Source organism: Sinocyclocheilus grahami, unplaced genomic scaffold, assembly GCF_001515645.1.
Source record: "Sinocyclocheilus grahami isolate Dianchi unplaced genomic scaffold, SAMN03320097.WGS_v1.1 scaffold827.1, whole genome shotgun sequence".
Classification (NCBI taxonomy): domain Eukaryota; kingdom Metazoa; phylum Chordata; class Actinopteri; order Cypriniformes; family Cyprinidae; genus Sinocyclocheilus; species Sinocyclocheilus grahami.
In genome coordinates this window covers 399,207-419,414 of record NW_015506006.1, presented here as the reverse complement: position 1 = coordinate 419,414, position 20,208 = coordinate 399,207, and the positions used below count along the sequence as shown (strand labels likewise).

The 20,208-nt window shown below is 37.6% G+C and overlaps 2 protein-coding genes and 1 pseudogene across 5 annotated transcripts in view; 2 read left to right on the top strand and 1 right to left on the bottom strand.

Annotated features, from left to right (window-relative positions):
- Positions 1–1,736: 1,736 nt before the first annotated feature.
- On the top strand, positions 1,737–5,576 carry LOC107562534 (tumor protein p53-inducible nuclear protein 1-like). 3 transcript variants are annotated; one of them, XM_016247167.1, is made up of 5 exons: positions 1,794–1,809; positions 2,319–2,346; positions 3,577–3,735; positions 4,438–4,573; positions 5,276–5,576. In XM_016247167.1, the coding sequence occupies exons 3-5, from the start codon at positions 3,606–3,608 to the stop codon at positions 5,502–5,504; spliced, it is 495 nt and encodes a 164-aa protein (XP_016102653.1). In that variant the 5' UTR covers positions 1,794–1,809; positions 2,319–2,346; positions 3,577–3,605; the 3' UTR covers positions 5,505–5,576. The 3 variants fall into 3 exon arrangements, with proteins under 3 accessions (XP_016102652.1, XP_016102653.1, XP_016102651.1); XM_016247166.1 differs by lacking the exon at positions 2,319–2,346 and having other exon boundaries at positions 1,737–1,833; XM_016247165.1 differs by lacking the exon at positions 1,794–1,809 and having other exon boundaries at positions 2,247–2,346.
- A 1,063-nt stretch (positions 5,577–6,639) lies between these two features.
- LOC107562527 (uncharacterized protein F13E9.13, mitochondrial-like) lies at positions 6,640–10,778 on the bottom strand (annotated as a pseudogene).
- A 3,964-nt stretch (positions 10,779–14,742) lies between these two features.
- Positions 14,743–20,208, top strand: part of LOC107562532 (G1/S-specific cyclin-E1) — a 9,855-nt gene continuing 4,389 nt past the window's right edge. Inside the window, exons 1-9 of one of the 2 annotated variants that reach the window (XM_016247163.1) lie at positions 14,743–15,097; positions 15,576–15,629; positions 15,773–15,860; positions 15,955–16,017; positions 17,501–17,664; positions 18,150–18,285; positions 19,218–19,364; positions 19,534–19,629; positions 19,731–19,865. In XM_016247163.1, the coding sequence (XP_016102649.1) occupies positions 15,613–15,629; positions 15,773–15,860; positions 15,955–16,017; positions 17,501–17,664; positions 18,150–18,285; positions 19,218–19,364; positions 19,534–19,629; positions 19,731–19,865 (846 nt within the window). In that variant the 5' untranslated portion in view covers positions 14,743–15,097; positions 15,576–15,612. Of the gene's footprint in view, positions 15,098–15,575; positions 15,630–15,772; positions 15,861–15,954; positions 16,018–16,547; positions 16,580–17,500; positions 17,665–18,149; positions 18,286–19,217; positions 19,365–19,533; positions 19,630–19,730; positions 19,866–20,208 lie in introns of those variants that run through there. The other variant, XM_016247164.1, reaches the window with a different exon arrangement.

Below are 20,208 nucleotides of genomic sequence, written 5' to 3'. Positions count from 1 at the left end.
GCCATGTTTTCAGTTGCTGTTACAACCCAGCATGGTATGTGGTGGGCAGTGTTGGGCAAGTTACTTCCAAAATGTAATACATTATATATTACTAGTTACTGTCTTTTGAAAGTAATTAGTTACATTACAATATTACTGTCTCTGAATTGTAATGCGTTACACTAATTTTGAGTTACTTTCACCAAAATATCCACAGAAGTATTATAAAATGCCAAAATGTAGTTTATTGCTGCTCATTCTACACCCAGTGGAGGGTAATGTGGTAGGTCTATATAGCATACAATTATAAAATCATATTTAGATGCCGGTATGTAGGTCTACATTAATGTTACGTTGTAGTTTAGGTTAAACACAGATAAGCAGAAACCACATTATTACATTCATAAATAACACCGGTAAATAAAGCGAAATGTTATCTGTCACTTTCATTAACATTAAAAAAATAAACATTAAAAAAATGCCTAATATGTGGCCTATAAACAATTGATATTATGGGGGAGGGGTCAAGCAACACAAGCAAGCAACGCGCAAACTGTGCAAGAATTATGCCGGTGAATGTCAGTCAAATCCCTATAGAGAAAGTGAAAGTTAAAAAACTGACGGAGCTTTCTAACGCTGCATTAATGTCGCATATTCTCTGAGACAAGAGACAAAATTACTTCAATATAGGCTGATGATCGTATATATCCGTCTTAAATTATTCCCTTAATATTTCTCTTCTGGCCCGTATAGTGAAAACCATGAGAAGAAACGTATTTCGCGTTAAACATGTTGTTTTTGAAAATCTGCACGAAATAAAGCTGCTCTTAATTTTCATCGATGACTGCAGTGTTAATAATTTTAATTATAGGCCTATAATTCAATTGTATAAATTAATAGACCTGTTCAGACCTTCTCAATGCGGAGTAGCCTAAACTAATAGCCTAAATTTTAATTATCCTCACAGCGGAACGGCATAGTCATATAGAATATGATTTAACAAAAACAGATTTTGTTATTTTTAGTTAAACTTAATTTGTGTTGCTTGTCTGCGCTCGTCCGCCACATTATTTCTCTTCTCCGACCCCACAGCTCTCTCCGATAGTTTACTGTTAGTGGCACCAGTCCAGTGTTTCCAGGTTTTACTCGTGCTATTTCTCCATGTTGAGAGTTTGGTGTCGCACATATTGCTAAGCATTCTTATCCTTTTCTCCGATGAACTGAAAATAACGTTAGTGTGTCCATCACAGAAATGTAGAATCCGTCTCTGCAGTCATCTCAACCATCTAATTCCAGCAACAGAAGTTAGACAAACTATTTTACCAGCCGAATTTTTTCTCTGGTGCTGTTTTGCGGTGTTAGTAATATGTTGTTGTAACTTGCGTTAATGAGATTGTAACAATAATAATACTACCCAAATTTTATTAGTAATGCGTTATATTACTGCGTTACAGCAAAACGTAATATACTACTGTAATATTATTACTTTTGTAATGCGTTACTCCCAACACTGGTGGTGGGTTACAAGAACAGCCCTCTTTAGTACTTAACACTAATTTACAAAGTTACAGGAATGATATAGTGCAAAAGAAAATGATTTACAATCTTTGAAACAAAAATGTCACACTAAGTTCTGAATTTCATTCATTGAGTTTTTTAGGCTCAGTTTAAAGGCTGGTTTTAGCCTGCTGTTATTGCTAAAGGGAGGGCCACCAGAGGGCACTACATCTCTGACTCTTGCCACTCTACCACAAACAAGTCCAGACTGTACACCGACGGCAGCGACTGCGACACAATTAAGATCAAGCAGAGGCATTTTAGGCTGAAAAAACTACTTTTCTGACAGCTAACAAGGTGGGCAAACCTTAAACGTTGTTTTACCGCATCTTTCTGAAATGTCTTTCATCAGTAACCTGTGAATGTGTTGTTTTCTCGAGAAAACGGCACTGATCTGTAGTTAAATTAAGCTGATTGTTATGTAATTAAACACTCAATGTCTTGAACGTTTCTCTAGTTATTACTATAGCTGTCCTTGTTATCTGTATCAGAAGTTGCTTTTGTAGGACTGTCATGGTCATCAAAAAGCAAATAGGCCTACACTTATCCGTCGTGTTTGTCAGTCTTGTCAACAAATGATCCATTCGGAGCGCCATAAAGAACAACATCCGCATGTGCGAATACCACTGGCGCCCCGCCTCGTGGGCGGAGCCTGTCGACGTCAGGTCGAGCACAGTCAAGAACAAGGAGGAGGAGCCTCGGGTACACAAACAAGTCCAGACTGTACACCGACGGCAGCGACTGCGACACAATTAAGATCAAGCAGAGGCATTTTAGGCTGGAAAAACTACTTTTCTGACAGCTAACAAGGTGGGCAAACCTTAAACGTTGTTTTACCGCATCTTTCTGAAATGTCTTTCATCAGTAACCTGTGAATGTGTTGTTTTCTCGAGAAAACTGCACTGATCTGTAGTTAAATTAAGCTGATTGTTATGTAATTAAACACTCAAATGTGTTTAAACACTTTTTTATTAGTTTATTAATATGCTCCATTGAAACATTCTGAAGGACAAGATAGAAAAAAGCAGCTAGTCTTATTTTGTTGTTCAGTAATGTCATTAGTTCCTTCGATAATCCGCCTATTTAGTTATTGTCGTGTTTATGGCAGTTATTTCAGTAGCAATGAAGAAATGTAGGCTACAGTCAGCGCTTGACTGTAAACAAGTTGCTTTACATGGCCAGGGCTACAGCTGATCACGCCTTCCTGTCCCTCTTACGGACGTGCATTGGAGATCATTTTAGGATTAATTAATTATAAACACAACAGTGTTTAGTTTTTGATTGATGATAAAAACTTAACATCGTAAACGAGTGTAAAAAAGTTACTATAAAAATAGCAGTAAATGAACCAGGACTCCCTTTGTTTGGAAAGAGTTTAAAAATAGAGAGTTGAGGAAAAGTCAAACAGATGATTCATCACCAATATTTCAAATACATTTGAATAGTATTTAAAAGGGTCTTGCAAAGTGCATGTTTGTGCAATGTTACGCTGGTTTAAGTCATCTGATGTAATGTGTACAAATAAGTTATCTTTGTAAGGAGAATGTTATTCTGTAAAAAAAAAAAAAGAAAAAAAAGGCGGTTTTGTGTCTGTACACTGGGTATTTCCAAAACACTTCCTAGTTTTTGCCTTTAGCAGAGTAGGATGACATGCCTGCACATATCTGATCCTGTACAGGAGTATTGATTCATATATGAATTTACTCTAAAACCAAGTTAAATTTAGAAAGAGATTCCAGACAATCTGTGGAAGGGAACAGCATGTCCAGGTCAACCAGCTGATATGTGCCAAGTGCATTAGTTGTACCAGGCCAGCAGAAAATGACCTTACATTTAATAGTTCGTAAAGCTGTGTCTGATGTGACACCTGAAACATTTTGCACGTTACTTTCCATCAACAACTTTAACAACAGAAAGAAACACTTGCATGCAAAATATGCTCATATCTTACTAAAGGGAGAATATTGCTTTGGGGCTCGACTCCACTAGAGGGCAACATAACTCTTTATTGATTATTATTATTATTATTATTTTTAACAGATAGCAGTCTGACAAAGCCATACCAGAAAATGATCAGTAGAATACTTGCACAGCTGGTGGGAAGAGAAGAGAAAGACAGTGATAATGCAGAAGAAACTGATAACTGTGCGAACCTCCTCGAGTTTGATGAAGGAGAATGGGTTATTATAAAAATACATGGTGAGTTATTTTGGTTATCATTTTCAATTATTGATCAAATGTGACTGATTTTTACACTACAATCATCCTTAGGTTTATTGATGTAAATATGAATCAAATCGTATCAGGCTTAAAGTGTGAGTGTCATTACCTTCATTTCTAGCCTCTGTGTACGTTATATAGTGGAAATATAAAGCAAACCAGGGTAGTTCACTAGACAAATGAAGGCCAATTTTCACCATTAAATAAAATGTTTAAAAAAATCATAGTAACTGTGATGTACAATAGTGACATATTGTAATACATTACATAAATGTGTAACATTTAAAAATATGTGACAAAAATGTGCTGGTGGAAAAAAACAAAACCTTGTGCTGAGCAGTTAAAAACAACCTTCTTGTCTGAATGTATCCTAGTGTGGTTTTATTGCATTCACTTATCTAACACTTGTTTATCTCTACAGTCTAAAACTTAAAACAGTTATCGTCCTTGTGGCAAACACCCGCTTGACAGCTAGCCCCAGCATCCCTCATATTGTATAGCTTACTCATTGGGCCTGTAAAAGAAAGAGGGAAAAGATTGCCCCATGAATTCAAGCGTCAATGCTGCTCGGACATCCCTTATTGGAACTGGACCTGAATTTGTGTTACCAGATGAATTTCTCTCAGTACCACCGACCTAAGTAATGTTGTTGAACTGAAGTAATTTATGCTTCCTGTGCAGAGAATCTGTCACTTGGTTCCGCTGACACAAACATTCTTGAGAACCTGTTGATCGAGCACCCCAGCATGTCTGTATACCAGATGAGGCCTGATCAGGAAGACCTTGGCTCAGATGAAGAAACAGAGGACAAGGCTAGGTACATTTAAGGACAATTAGCCACTATCATTAGTCACTATCAGTCATTTCTAGAGCCAACATTCATTATTTAAACAACTTAAATGACATGTTATAGGGTTAATATACACTATACTGTTAAAATATTTGGGGTCAGTAAGATTTTTAAAAAATATATATTTTTGAAAGAAGTCTCATGCTCACCAAGGTTGCATTTGATTAAAAATAAAGTAAAACAGTCGTTTTATTAAACATTACAATAAAAAAACTTTTCTATTTAAAAATATATATTTTAAAATGTAATTTATTCCTGTGTTGGCAAAGCTGCATTTCCAGCAGCCATTACTCTAGTCTTCAGCGTCTTGTAAATGATAAATAATAATAAAAATAAATAAATAAAAATAATACATTTCTTATTATTAATGTTGAAAACAGGTTTGCTTAATATAGACAGTTGTGCTTAACATGTTTTGTGGAAACTGATTTTCATTATTATTATTAATAGAAGGGCTGAATCAGCACTTATTTGAAATATTTGTCTTCACGTTCACTTTTGATTTAACGCCTACTTACTTACATTTATGGCTCCAGGCATAAGCACGGCAGTCATACCCAAATAAAATGAAGAGAACAAGTCCATTGATGTCACACTGATATGTAACCTATATTTCCATGTTGTAACCGTGGTTATGTTGGCTTGTGATTTGTCAATCTACCCCTTTAGGCCTGTGCCAATTAGACGTCACGTTTCTTGGCGGTTAGCTGCATGGGGCAGCCCTTTGCCCTGCAGCACCATTCTGCTCTCAGTGCAGCGTGCCAGAGCCTATAATGAGCACAGAAAACTGAACCGTGGTGCCCTCAACAGGCAAAACCTCACAAGAACACACTACTCGCCTTCAGAGCGCCGCTATGGCTACTTCAAACAGCCCACTCAGCGCCTGTACAACTATTGAGAAAAATCAATTGCATCTGAAACCATTGAACAACCAGGCTTGTGATATATGAATAGTCGTTTTTAGGGGGTATGTTTGCAAATCATGCCATGAAACCATTCCCCTGTGAGACCAGTATGGATTAAGAAAAACGTTTTGTTAAATGCAGTGTGGTATTATCTTAAGGAGAAAGTCTCTCTGATAGTCTGACACTGAAATAACTCTGAAAAGCATGTGTTACAAAATTGCAAGTGAGTTGCATTTTAATAGTCTAGGATTTGAACGTTTTTAAACAGTGTAATGATGTTTGTGTGCATCTATTTTAGCTTAGCTGTGACTGGTGCATGAATATTAACTGAAAGAAAAAAAAAATCAGTTTTGAAGCCTACAATAAATTGAAGACTGTACTGTACAAAGCAATGCATTTTTTACGCATCTATTTTAGCTTAGCTGTGACTGGTGCATGAATATTAACTGAAAGAAAAAAAAATCTGTTTTGAAGCCTACAATAAATTGAAGACTGTACTGTACAAAGCAATGCATTTTTTTACATCAAATATGTGACCCTGGACCACAAAACCAGTCATAAGGGTAAATTTTTCTAAATTGAGATTTATACATCATCTGAAAGCTGAATAAATAAACTTTCCATTGACGTATGGTTTGTTAGGATAGGACAGTATTTGGTTGAGATACAACTATTTGAATGAGGGTGCAAAAAAATTTAGAAAATCGCCTTTAAAGTTGTCAAAATGAAGTTCTTAGCAATGCATATTACTAATCAAAAATTAAGTTTTATATATTTACAGTAATACATTTACAAAATATCTCCATGGAACATGATCTTTACTTAATATCCTAATGATTTTTGGCATAAAAGAAATATCAATAATTTTGACCCATACAATGTATTTTTGGCTATTGCTACAAATATACCCCAGCGACTTAAGACTGGTTTTGTGGTCCAGGGTCACATATTAAGGTGATATCTTAATGTTACTCACATGACAAAGCGTTATGCTGTGATTTACTGCCAGTGGTTCATATTGTTCAATTGTTCAAATGTTTTGACTTTGTATATTTAAATGCCTTTTTGGTGTTGCTTTATTTTTTATCTTCAATAATATATTTGATAAAACCTTTTAAAAGTGAAAAATAAATATTTTATCTTCACATTGCTCATACTTATTTTTTTCTTTTACAATTTGAATTACAACAGTTACTCCTGAAGTTCATGTATCTTCCCCATGAACCTCTTGACTCTCAGCATCCACACCATTTGCCCAATAACCTCCTTTCTTGATCATGGCGCTCGCTTGAAGGTAGTGCTCCACATTATCATGGGTTACACCAGAGCCGATGAGAACAGGGATCCGTACAGACTGGGTAACCTCTGTCACACAAATAGTGCTCAGAAAAAGGGGCAGCAAAACATGAGTGTGAGTACATACCTCTGCTACATGCATGCATAAAAAATACAAAAACATGTTGTTCCTTCATTGTAATGAGGATTCTGGCAGACTGTGGCTCATCCTCCATCTGACAGCTTCCCCAGTCCAATGGATCAAAACTAAGGGAGGCAATAGGCACAAGTCCAAAGTAGGCAGCAGGGCAGTGGCAGACTAGGCTGGGCCTGGTTTCCATGCCTATGTTTACAGCCTTCCATGATCACCGGCCATCTGGAAGTGGGATTTAAAATAGCTGGCAGTGCTGATGTCTATGTTAGCCCATACAAGGCCACTGGTTTTGAGGGAAGGGGACAGGAGACTGTGCGGCATCATTTCTGCCCAAAGGACACCACTGTTTTTAAGGACTTAAACACGTAGCTGTTGGGCTCCATTAGAAGCGGATTAACCTCTAAATGAACAGATTAATCTCTGAATGAGACTGAACACTGAGAGTGTGTCACAAAAGTGCATTAGTGTTAAAGCTGTACAGCTTTGCTCACCAGGGATGCATTTATTTGATAAATAATACAGTAAAAACAGTAATATTGTGAAATCATGACCAATTTAACATAACTATTTTAATGTATTTTACAGTTATTAATTCCTGTGATGGCAAAGCTGAATTTTCAGCAGCTATTACTCCAATCTTCAGTGTCACATGATCCTCTAGAAATTATTCGAATACTCATGAAAAAAAAAATCTCATCAATGTTGAAAGAAATTGTGCAGGTTATCATATTGTGCAAACGGTGATATATATTTTATATTTTATTTTTTTAAAATTCTTTTCAGGATTCTTGGATGAATAGAAAGTTCAAAAGAACTCTTATCAATACTGTATGAATGTAAAAGTCTTTACTGACATTTTTGTATAAAAGTATTAATAAATGTATAAATTTTCTATTTAAAAAAAAAAGGTTAAAAAGCAGTGTTGGAGTGTAAAGGGACATAGAACAGCAAAAGGCTAAAGTCCTGTTAAGTCAGACATCATGCTGGTCACATGAAAGCCCTCGAAAATAGTCAAGACTGTTTTGGTGTAATTTAAAGACTTTTCTGACTCGTTTCCACCAATCTGTTCGTTTAAACAGTTCGTTTCAAATAACCGGTTGAAAAATTCTTACTAAACGCTCCAACAAAGCCATATGCCATTTTCGTTACATTTAAAGTTGTTTATTGTAATTTCATGTTCAGTCCTAGTTCATGTTCACACCAAGAACGATAAATACGATAATGATAAGAACGATAATGTTCTGTTTATTATAAGCGCGCTTTATTTGCTGAAGTTCAAAGTGGGTCGATTATAGGCCCAGGACTATGTTAGCCCATACAAGGCCACTGGTTTTGAGGGAAGGGGACAGGAGACTGTGCGGCATCATTTCTGCCCAAAGGACACCACTGTTTTTAAGGACTTAAACACGTAGCTGTTGGGCTCCATTAGAAGCGGATTAACCTCTAAATGAACAGATTAATCTCTGAATGGGACTGAACACTGAGAGTGTGTCACAAAAGTGCATTAGTGTTAAAGCTGTACAGCTTTGCTCACCAGGGATGCATTTATTTGATAAATAATACAGTAAAAACAGTAATATTGTGAAATCATGACCAATTTAACATAACTATTTGAATGTATTTTACAGTTATTAATTCCTGTGATGGCAAAGCTGAATTTTCAGCAGCTATTACTCCAATCTTCAGTGTCACATGATCCTCTAGAAATTATTCGAATACTCATGAAAAAAAAAATCTCATCAATGTTGAAAGAAATTGTGCAGGTTATCATATTGTGCAAACGGTGATATATATATTTTATATTTAATTTTTTTTAAATTCTTTTCAGGATTCTTGGATGAATAGAAAGTTCAAATTTTTTTCTGTGGGCAACTGTTTAACTGTTGGGAATAAAAAAAAAATCGGAGTGTCTATTTACACTAAGTGGAAATAGCCTGCCTTGTTGGCAGAGGCTATTTACAGTAACTCCACCCACAAACGTGTGATTGGGCTAGTCACACGGCCCTCAACCATCAGATTCAGTGGCATAGATGGTAAAGCGTGTGTCATAACCTATTTATTTTGACGCAATCGACCCGGGTTCGAATCTGCCTTTTGGCGAACGTTTTTTCTCCCTTTTCAAATTTCAAATCATATCAGAAAAGCATTTATTTTAAATAAATAAATCTCATCAATGTTGAAAGAAATTGTGCAGGTTATCATATTGTGCAAACGGTGATATATATATTTTATATTTAATTTTTTTTAAATTCTTTTCAGGATTCTTGGATGAATAGAAAGTTCAAAAGAACTCTTATCAATACTGTATGAATGTAAAAGTCTTTACTGACATTTTTGTATAAAAGTATTAATAAATGTATACATTTTCTATTTAAAAAAAAAAGGTTAAAAAGCAGTGTTGGAGTGTAAAGGGACATAGAACAGCAAAAGGCTAAAGTCCTGTTAAGTCAGACATCATGCTGGTCACATGAAAGCCCTCGAAAATAGTTATCAGGTAGGGTTAGGGTAGGTGTGGGGAGGGCATCCATTTAATAATTTGAATTATAATTAACATTTACACTCAATAAGTTATTATTGCATACTGTTTTTTAATGTATTACAACGCGGAGGTGCAGATAATCACCACTATTTTTGTGCAAGGGCACCTCAATCGTGGTATTGAAGGTGGAAGAGAGTGCTGGTCATTCACTCCCCACACCTACAATCCCTGCCGGTACCGAGACTTGAACCTGCGATCTTTGGGTTTTAAGTCCAACTCTCTAACTATTAGGCCACGACTAATTTCGGAAAGATCATGTGACACTGAAGACTGGAGTAATGACTGCTGAAAATTCAGCTTTGCCATCAAAGGAAAAAACAACATTTTAAAATAAATTAAAACGGAACAAAGATATTTAAAATTGTAATAATATTGCAAAATATTACTATTTTACTGTGTTTTTGATCAAATAAATGCAGCCTTGGTGAGCATAATAGACTTCTTAAAAAAAAAAAATCTAACCAACTTTTAAATGCTATATAGAATAGTATAAGAGGACATATTGGATAGCATCACATCTTAATTTACTTAATGATACATTGAAGACATAGAATGTAATGTAAATATACAGTCACATTAAAGAGAACCAGACTCACCCCTCAGTTCCTCTGGATCAGCCTGTGCTCCAGTGGCACTTCCTGTGACGATGACTCCATCAGAGAGGAAGAACTCAGCTGCTTGGGCCGTCTTAGCTATGCTCACATCTGAAGTTAGGGCATGAGCGCTGTAATGTCCGTTTTCAAATATAACTCATGTGATCACGTGACACAATAATAGAAACCACCACACTGTGTTGTGCCTCTTTTAGAGCTCTGTGGCCAGCCAGTTGCGTGTAATGTAATCAGATCTGATCATACCTGTGCTTCTTCTTGATGTCTGTAAAGATCTGAAGATGCTCTGCTCCAATGCGTCTGTGGTAGCGCAGCAGCTCACCAGCACAAGCGTTTAACAGGCCTTCATCTGCAACATGTGAGGACACAAACCCCTCTGCACGGATAAAATCCAGCCCTGTGCATAAATTAATATGCATTAAACATCTTGTCAGAGAATAATTCAGTTTTAAATGGCATCCATGATGGCTTGTACAGTCATGCAAAGACCTGAGGCCAGGGCAACAGCCAACACTGAATGGTTTGCAGCTGAGAGAATCTGAACACCAAGCGGCCAAGCTGGATAAAGGACCGCAAATATAACTCATGTGATCACGTGACACAATAATAGAAACCACCACACTGTGTTGTGCCTCTTTTAGAGCTCTGTGGCCAGCCAGTTGCGTGTAATGTAATCAGATCTGATCATACCTGTGCTTCTTCTTGATGTCTGTAAAGATCTGAAGATGCTCTGCTCCAATGCGTCTGTGGTAGCGCAGCAGCTCACCAGCACAAGCGTTTAACAGGCCTTCATCTGCAACATGTGAGGACACAAACCCCTCTGCACGGATAAAATCCAGCCCTGTGCATAAGTTAATATGCATTAAACATCTTGTCAGAGAATAATTCAGTTTTAAATGGCATCCATGATGGCTTGTACAGTCATGCAAAGACCTGAGGCCAGGGCAACAGCCAACACTGAATGGTTTGCAGCTGAGAGAATCTGAACACCAAGCGGCCAAGCTGGATAAAGGACCCTGACGGCTGCACACACAGCTGTCATGGATGCACACACTTCTGGACCCACCTCAAGGGAAGCATTTATTTTTAATAAAAATGAAGGAAATAATCAAAAAGTTGAAAATAAAGTATCAGGTAGGGTTAGGGTAGGTGTGGGGAGGGCATCCATTTAATAAATTGAATTATAATTAACATTTACACTCAAGTTATTATTGCATACTGTTTTATAATGTATTACAACGCGGAGGTGCAGATAATCACCACTATTTGCAATAAGTAATTAGCAGAATATCCTGCTATTTTAACATAGTATAAAGAATAGCTATGTGTACGATGCAAAATTGTGTCACTACATCAAATCTCAGCAAAAATATATTTTATATGTTAATTTAGATTTGTTCGTAAAATAATATAAATGCATAATATGTTAAAATATAAATAACTATTTTTATATACAACATTGAACACTTTTGAACGATTTAATTTTTGAACGATTACAAGTTTTTTTATTAGCTAGTAAACTAGTAAAACTACACATTCTGAACAAATATAGTTTTAAGCAGTGTATTCGTAGTCAGTATGCTATACTCTAAGAAAATAAATCACAGGTTTTTACCTGCATTTTAAATTACGCATTGTATTTTGTGTTTTCGGGTTACAGGGTTACAACGGATAATGGATAACGTCCTGGAAAATTATTAGTACCTTTGCAATTTTTCTAGATATTTTTCTTACAGTGCCTAACTGATCAACAATCACATGTACAAGCTACTAACAAGGTGTATCATAAACGAACAATTATTAAATTATTATGGTTATTATCAAATTGAACTTAATTCATGTGAAGTATGTACTTCTAGGCATCTTTGGTTTCCTCTTTTTGTGAAATTTAGATGGAAAATGTGTGCCTTTTTGTTGTTTGAGTCACTTATCAAAAGTTGCTAAAACTAGCCAAATAAAATTTAAAAATAGCTAAATTTGTTGCTAGGTGCTTTTGGAAGAAAAAGTTGCTAGGGTAGTCTGAAAAGTTGCTAAATTTAGCTACAAAATTGCTAAATTGGCAACACTGAACCTAAAATATCTTCCCGCGCCCTAATATTTTTTCGTTCATGGTTGGAAGAAAATAGTTCGTAAAGTGATTCCATTCCAACGATATCGTTCCTCTGTGTCGTTATCTTTAAACAGTGTAGTGTGGACTTTATCATATTCTCATAGAATTACAATGATTATTGAAACGTTACAATTAATAACTAATAATGGTCATACCTGTGCAATTTAGCTTTTTAACCCCATCAGTCCATTCCTATAGGTTCACATCAAATGCACCTGTATTGTCGGCTCATTTCGAATCGGACATGTGGGAAATGATTCTCGGTTCAGTGAGTCAGATGACTCGAGAACATCTCAGACACCAGCTCATGAATCGTTTAAACCGATGCCAAGATCCGATACCGGTTCTTCATTGAAAAGATCCGAATGATTAATTCACGAACCAAAGCACCGCTGATACGCAGGCGATTATTACAATAAACTTCAGATAGAAAGCGCGATGTGATTATAATTCTGCACAAAGATTTCTACGATGATGTATACATTTAACTTATGTTGAACACATAAGTCCTGCCTGGTGGTAAATTTCCGCCTCGACATGCCTCCTCTGTGATCTCAGAGACAGTTGCGCTGTTCAAGGGGGTTCCTGCAAAAGAAATAAAGAGTTCAGTATTTCTTCTAAGTTTGTACTGGCGAAATAAATGCGTTACCCGGGTTTGTACTGGCGAAATAAATGCGTTTCCCGGGTTTGTACTGGCGAAATAAATGCGTTACCCGGGTTTGTACTGGCGAAATAAATGCGTTACCCGGCAAGGCTCGGACGTGAATCATGCCTATGACATTTTTAAGCGTTCGAAAAGACTGAAAAACGTAATTTCTTCAGTGAACAAAACCCAGATTTATGTGTTTTGATGGTCATGTGACCGGTCAAAGGTTATATACTGATAGACAGGCACGTGCACAGGTAGTGCAGAGCACATGCCCTTTTTGTCCTTACACTCGGAAGTGCCCTTTTTTTTTGTTCTTCAATAAATCACGGGTTTGTACTGGTCGAAATAAATGCGTTACCCGGGTTTGTACTGGTCGAAATAAATGCGTTACCCGGGTTTGTACTGGCGAAATAAATGCGTTACCCGGGTTTGTACTGGCGAAATAAATGCGTTACCCGGCAAGGCTCAGACGTGAATCATGCCTATGACATTTTTAAGCGTTCGAAAAGACTGAAAAACGTAATTTCTTCAGTGAACAAAACCCAGATTTGTGTGTTTTGATGGTCATGTGACCGGTCAAAGGTTATATACTGATAGACAGGCACGTGCACAGGTAGTGCAGAGCACATGCCCTTTTTGTCCTTACACTCGGAAGTGCCCTTTTTTTGTTCTTCAATAAATCAATGCTATTGGTCACCCTTTACGTCTGTCTGTCTGTTTTACAAATATATTTAGCGAATGAAAGGTATTAAAAAGAGTTTGTGACTCAATCTTGTCGGATCCGCTCAAACTGTCAGTCAAAGCTCATAACCCCGCCCCCTGTCTTGACTGACTGAGTGCAGTGAACTGAAGTTCCACAGCAGAGCAGCTGAACGTCTTGCAAGGGTAAATAAATATAATCTTGTTTGTATAAGTACAGCGTTGTCTTTAAGCAAGAAACACTATATGTCTACTGTATAAAGGCTCATTTTTTATGCATTTGAGGTCTGAGACCGGACCTGCGGAGAGAGGGCATTGCCATCTAAATTAGTCATTGCCAAGCCTACACTTAAATAGCCTGTGCATACAGTAGCATTTCATCTTTTATAAAATGACATTTTGGCCAAACGTATTTTACAACAGGAAAAACTGAGCGCCCATATAGCTACAACAAACTTTGTAACCTGTTGATTAAAACGTAATGTGATGCTGCCGTTTTAATGATGGACAAGTTGCACATTTGCACACACATTTGCTGGTCAAAAACCCGGCCATAACTGCATTTGAGTTTGACACAAAGCGACTGAGTGTTCCTCGTCAGCTAGGTAAAATATATTTCTAAGAAAATTCTTCTTTGATTTATGATGGCTATCTGCTGATACACTTTTAACATCTAATCATATTATATATGGTCACACTCACAGCATGTTAATATGCCTGTATTTGCTAGCTAGCTAATTTTTGAATGTAGTCTCCGTTTATCATTAAGATGTGACCAGTAAAAACCAGGGGGGGGGCTTTTCCAGTTATATATTTAAAACGCCGCTGTATATTGCAGTATATAGTGTATTTCTAAGGGGGCGCCAGTCAGTATAGTGAAACTGATTTGCCTGCGTAACCCAACAGCAGCAACTGGACCAAAAAAAAGCGCTATAGCACCTTGACAGCTCTTGACATCTCAAACGGCCAACCCAGCACAGCCACAACATTGCATTTTATATATCACTGACATAGCGGCGTGCTATAGTCCAACTTTTTAACCCAAACACTTGGATTGTTTACTTCTTGAGCCTGCTAGCCATGTGCTCGAGGTACTTCCGCTACCGCAATACCGCCTCCCGCGTGACGTCACCAAACACACGCCTCATTTTGCCGGCAAAATGTTTTCTAAACTTTGTTTTATTGACATTAAATATTTGAAGTATAACGTGGGGATCTCGCGTGCTCGCTCCGTGCTGGTGTCACTCCCCCAGCGGCACCGATCGCAGGGCTTCGCTTCGTTGTCGTTACAGCAAAGCGGGGATTTTAAATGACCCGCGTTGACGGCCCCTTTTAACCACTGCTGGCGGGTTATAAGACAAGGCGCAAAATTACTGGCGCCAGCTCAGATCGAGCGGACTGCGGAACACATCACAGCTTAGCCATATGCTGCCTGCTTACAGAGTATTGGAGCAGTTTTACTAAAGAATGCCTTGTGTAACACCATCCTAACTTTTGCATTCGAGGACATCCGTGGAGAGAAGGCATTTTCAGAGAGCATCACAATAAGGTACGTGCATTGCACAATCGCGAGGTTATTGTTAAAGATCGGTAAAAGTAGCATTAAACATGTCAAATGCATTAAAAGGGTTCGGGGAAGCAAATGTGGGAATGTCGGATTGCGGGGACTTTGGTTTCTTACTTTAAGCTGTTGAAAGAGCGGGTTCAATGAAATGAGGAATCATGATTGGCTCGGCCATTTTCTGACTCCCTCGGGCAGAGCAAAGCAAACGTGTAGTTTTAATAAAAACGTTAGAAATATGGGCATGCACTGGGCTTGCTTTACAAATATAGACTGTGAAGTGCATATATCTGTGGTTTTGAAGCGATCGGTTGCGTTTTTCGTGTAGTTTTGCCCTCTTGAACATTGTGCCCAGCTCTACTTCCCCGCGCCCAAAGCGCTTTGTGAAGACGTACATGAGGAAGGGGGGTTGGGATTAAACGCCACAAATCGGACATTTTTATAAAGTAACACTTTTATATTTTAGGCTCTCGACACTCAAGAAGGTCACACGCGAGGATATCATGCCAAGCAAGAAAGTGTAAGTTCGGTTTCGTCTCTTTTTAAGGCAGTTTTGACCATCGGTGTGCATGGAAAAGTTGCAGCAGCGAATTAGCCCACTTAGTCTCTTACACAGAGTTTCAGGCCAATGTGGAAATGTAACCGTATCACTTTTCGTTGCAGGCTACGAACAGAGCAGTTTAACACTACAGATGAAGCTCCTAAAACTATTTCAGTGCGTCCCAGGAAGAGAAAAGCAGACGTGGCTATTGTAAGGAAACGTTTTTTTTTTTTCTTGCTTTCTTATACTAAAAACTCCAATGAGAGATTTAAGTCTCTGACTGTTTTGTTTTTTGAATTCACAGCATTTACAAGATCCAGATGAAGAGATCACAGAGATGACAAGAAAGAAACCATGTGCATCCCAGGTATGGATGAGTCATGACTGGTGTGTGTGTGTGTGTATCCATAGGCCTCACAAGGCATGGCATATCAGTGACCTTAAACTAATTCCCATTTTTAGTTTAGTCTTTTATGTAGATCGCAAAGTGAAGAATAATGACACTTGTGGTCTAAAATGTACTGAAATTATTCAACTTTATTTGTGGTAAATGTATACATAACCTAATATTAAGGCCATAAATGTTTTGAACGGCGTCTTTTTTGGGAGGAGCAATGCAGAGTTATTTAAAGGAATTAAATGGATATAAGAGAATAAAGGAAGAAAAGTTTAGTCGGTTAGATAAGTGTTTAAATTTAAAAAAATGTGCACTCGTTTACTGATATTAGTGATAAATTTCATGAATCACAAACCTGTATTTTCAAAAACATGAAATTTCATAGGAACTTGAGTAGTTTGCAACAATGGATATTTTATTAGCATTTCTATTGTAAAACTGATAAATGTTTAGCTACTTGCATCTTAATCTTTCACTGTTAATAACTGAAGTGTTCACAGAGATGACAAGAAAGAAACCATGTGCATCCCAGGTATGGATGAGTCATGACTGGTGTGTGTGTGTGTGTATCCATAGGCCTCACAAGGCATGGCATATCAGTGACCTTAAACTAATTCCCATTTTTAGTTTAGTCTTTTATGTAGATCGCAAAGTGAAGAATAATGACACTTGTGGTCTAAAATGTACTGAAATTATTCAACTTTATTTGTGGTAAATGTATACATAACCTAATATTAAGGCCATAAATGTTTTGAACGGCGTCTTTTTTGGGAGGAGCAATGCAGAGTTATTTAAAGGAATTAAATGGATATAAGAGAATAAAGGAAGAAAAGTTTAGTCGGTTAGATAAGTGTTTAAATTTAAAAAATGTGCACTCGTTTACTGATATTAGTGATAAATTTCATGAATCACAAACCTGTATTTTCAAAAACATGAAATTTCATAGGAACTTGAGTAGTTTGCATCAATGGATATTTTATTAGCATTTCTATTGTAAAACTGATAAATGTTTAGCTACTTGCATCTTAATCTTTCACTGTTAATAACTGAAGTGTCGCACTGGATTCATGTTCGGTTTCTGTAAACAATGTATTATATATGTATATGTGTGTGTATAAAATAAATTTTGGTAGTCTGCAGAGGCAGACCATTTTAAAATGTAGCTTTTGTCAACAAACAGAGCCGCATCAAGTTTATCAAATATCCATGTTGGTTACAGCCCTGTATAATAATTATCTTTGCAGCCTATGCCACTTTTTGTATTGGGAGTGATTAGGGTTAATGTCATGGGTTGAGCTTACATGGTAAGCTGTTTTGTGTCATGGAAGGTCCTTTTCAAAAAGCCTTTGAAGCCTCTCCTAGTTGCAGAGGGCGAGCTGTTGTATTTGTTTATATCCATTAGAGCACTTACCTTTTTATTTTTTTTCTTCTATCATCTTGTCCTCTTACTCAGGCCTGCTGGAATCCCAACACCGGTTACACAAGCCCATGCAGGCGGATCCCCGCACCCGATGAAGTTGAGGAACCGGTTGCTGTTGGCAGCGTGGGGTTCGCACAGTATGCCTCAGAAAATATTTTCATCACTCCCACACGATCTACCCCTCTGCCGGCCCTCTGGTGAGATATTTATGGCGTCTCAAACTTTTATCTACCTTAGATTGACATGTCTAAATATTTGCCAGTAGAACATCTTTTCTGACAAGACAAGAATCTGTGATGCAGTGTTGATGACTCTCATTTGATATGCATGGTTTTACATGCAAAAGTTAACTTTCTAGAGAACTGTCAACATATCAAAGCACTGATCTTAAGCCCAACACATTTGGAATTGTATTTATTGATTTAGACCAGGGGTAGGCAAGTTCGGTCCTAGAGAGAGTTCAGCTCCAACCCTGAAAAAAAACCTCACCGGCCTATAGCCTTAGTAATCCTGAAGACATTGATTAGCTTGTTCAGGTGCGTCTGATTAGGGTTGGAGCTGAACTCTGCAGGACTGTGGCTCTCTAGGACCAAACTTGATTTAGACGATATGTTGTTTTTGGTCCATCATATCAATGCGTGAATCGGTTGTTTTCAACTTTCAATTTTGTAATTTCACATAGCTGGGCAAGCAAAGATGACGTGTGGAACAACCTGCTTAGAAAAGACAAACTCTACCTGCGAGATACACATGTTATGGAGAGGCATCCAAATCTTCAACCCAATATGAGAGCGATTCTGCTGGATTGGCTAATGGAGGTTTGTAATCGTTGTTTAACCATTCACACGTCTTAATCTAATCTCATTAAGAGGGGTGGGGACTAAACCACATTCTTGTCTAAACATCAGATTGTTTACAAAACCTGAGAACTTGGGGAACAGCCTTTTTTTTTTTTTTAAATTACAAACTAACTACAAGTACAGCCCAAAGGAAACTTCAGTTTTGACACACATGCTCCATCCGTTTGGTGGCATGCCTGATCAACACGTGTGGACAAGAACATTTCATCCTTGTCCAGTGTTTGTGCTGTCCAGAAGCTGACTAAAAACTCTTTGTATGTTTAAAGTTGTGTGTGTATCTTAACCCCCACACAAGTGCTTGTTGGCAAGGCTGTCTTTTGTTGGCACCGTCTGTAGTAGTTAGTTGTTTTTCTGTCATCCATTTATATTCAAGAATAAAATCTTGCGTTATTAGAAACATGTACTATGCCAATGGTGAAATTTGTCACAATTGGGGTTTAATGGTACATGTATTCATACTGAAATCCTGTGACTTCACATGGCTTGCCCTCCTATCAGAAGTGTCTTGCATTTGAGACCCGTTTTCCTCCATGCATGACTTGCATCGTACCATTGTATCTTTATTGGTAAATGTTAGAAATTCAAGTATTTTCATTATGCATAAAGGTTGGTTCCGACAACAAGCAAGGCCCTGCTAAATTTCCCAAACTTCACTGAACAAAAGCGTCATACTGCACAATAATTCTGACCAAAATATTTTGCATTCAAAAGTGGAAGCACTTCAATTCTCTTCTCATTTACAACATCAAAAACTGCAGTACAAAGAATGTGCCGCATACCCTAGCATAGACATAAATGTTGACGTTTTCTGGAACTGGATGGTTTTATTTTTATGAGAACCGAAATGTTGTATGGTGATTTGACACTCATTGGCGTCCGCTGTTTTTCAGGTTTGTGAGGTGTACAAGTTACACAGAGAAACGTTTTACTTGGGTCAGGATTACTTTGATCGTTTCATGGCCACTCAAGAAAATGTTCTCAAAACAACACTACAGCTTATAGGCATCTCCTGTCTCTTCATCAGTGCCAAAATGGAGGTAAGTTTTACTTGTAGATGCCTTTTTATTTCAGCCTGAACATTTGAGAGGGATTGTAATATCCTTTTAGTGTAATTTGCATTTTAAGAACTTGTTCATGAAAAGTGCAGCATTTGTCAGAATGTTGTGAACTCGAAATGTAAGGTTGTTTTTGTTTTTTCCTCCAAAGGAAATTTACCCTCCTAAGGTGCATCAGTTTGCTTATATTACTGATGGGGCCTGCACAGAGGATGACATTCTTAGCATGGAAATTATCATCATGAAGGTATATTATCTTCATATCATCATTTAATCTCAGTTTTGTGCCGAAACCTGTAGCTTGTATGATGTATTGGACTACTCTTTACACCATTTGTTGTTATTCAGGAGTTGAATTGGAGTTTGAGTCCTTTAACCCCAGTGGCTTGGCTCAACATCTACATGCAGATGGCCTATCTAAAGGAGACTGCTGAAGTTCTCATGGCCCAGTACCCACAGGCTACATTTGTGCAGATTGCAGAAGTAAGATGGCACAATTAATCACATTAAAATCTCAATATGGTGTGTGACTATATATACCGCAAAAGGCTGTGATTCATTTAAAGTTATACTCTGCACATGTTGTGTCCCTCAATGTGAAGGCCTGAAACAGTTCTGTTTTCCAATACACACACATGTTTAACATGAGGCTACTGATTTTTGCTCTTTCAAAGCTACTCTCAGTATATGAATGCACCCTACGAAGCCAATCTCTGGAGCTGCGCTGAAAATGTGCTTTAAAGGCGTAGTCCACCCAAAAAAATAAATAAATTGTCATTTACCCCCCCCCCCCCCCCCCCCCTTTTCCACACCCCATTGTTGAGCG

Bases quoted from the DNA above. Each gene is read 5' to 3' on its own strand.
- LOC107562534 (XM_016247166.1), top strand. From the start codon at position 3,606: ATGATCAGTAGAATACTTGCACAGCTGGTGGGAAGAGAAGAGAAAGAC. The intron at 3,736-4,437 runs GTGAGTTATTTT...CTTCCTGTGCAG, and splicing joins GGTTATTATAAAAATACATG to AGAATCTGTCACTTGGTTCC. The intron at 4,574-5,275 runs GTACATTTAAGG...CTACCCCTTTAG, and splicing joins GAAACAGAGGACAAGGCTAG to GCCTGTGCCAATTAGACGTC.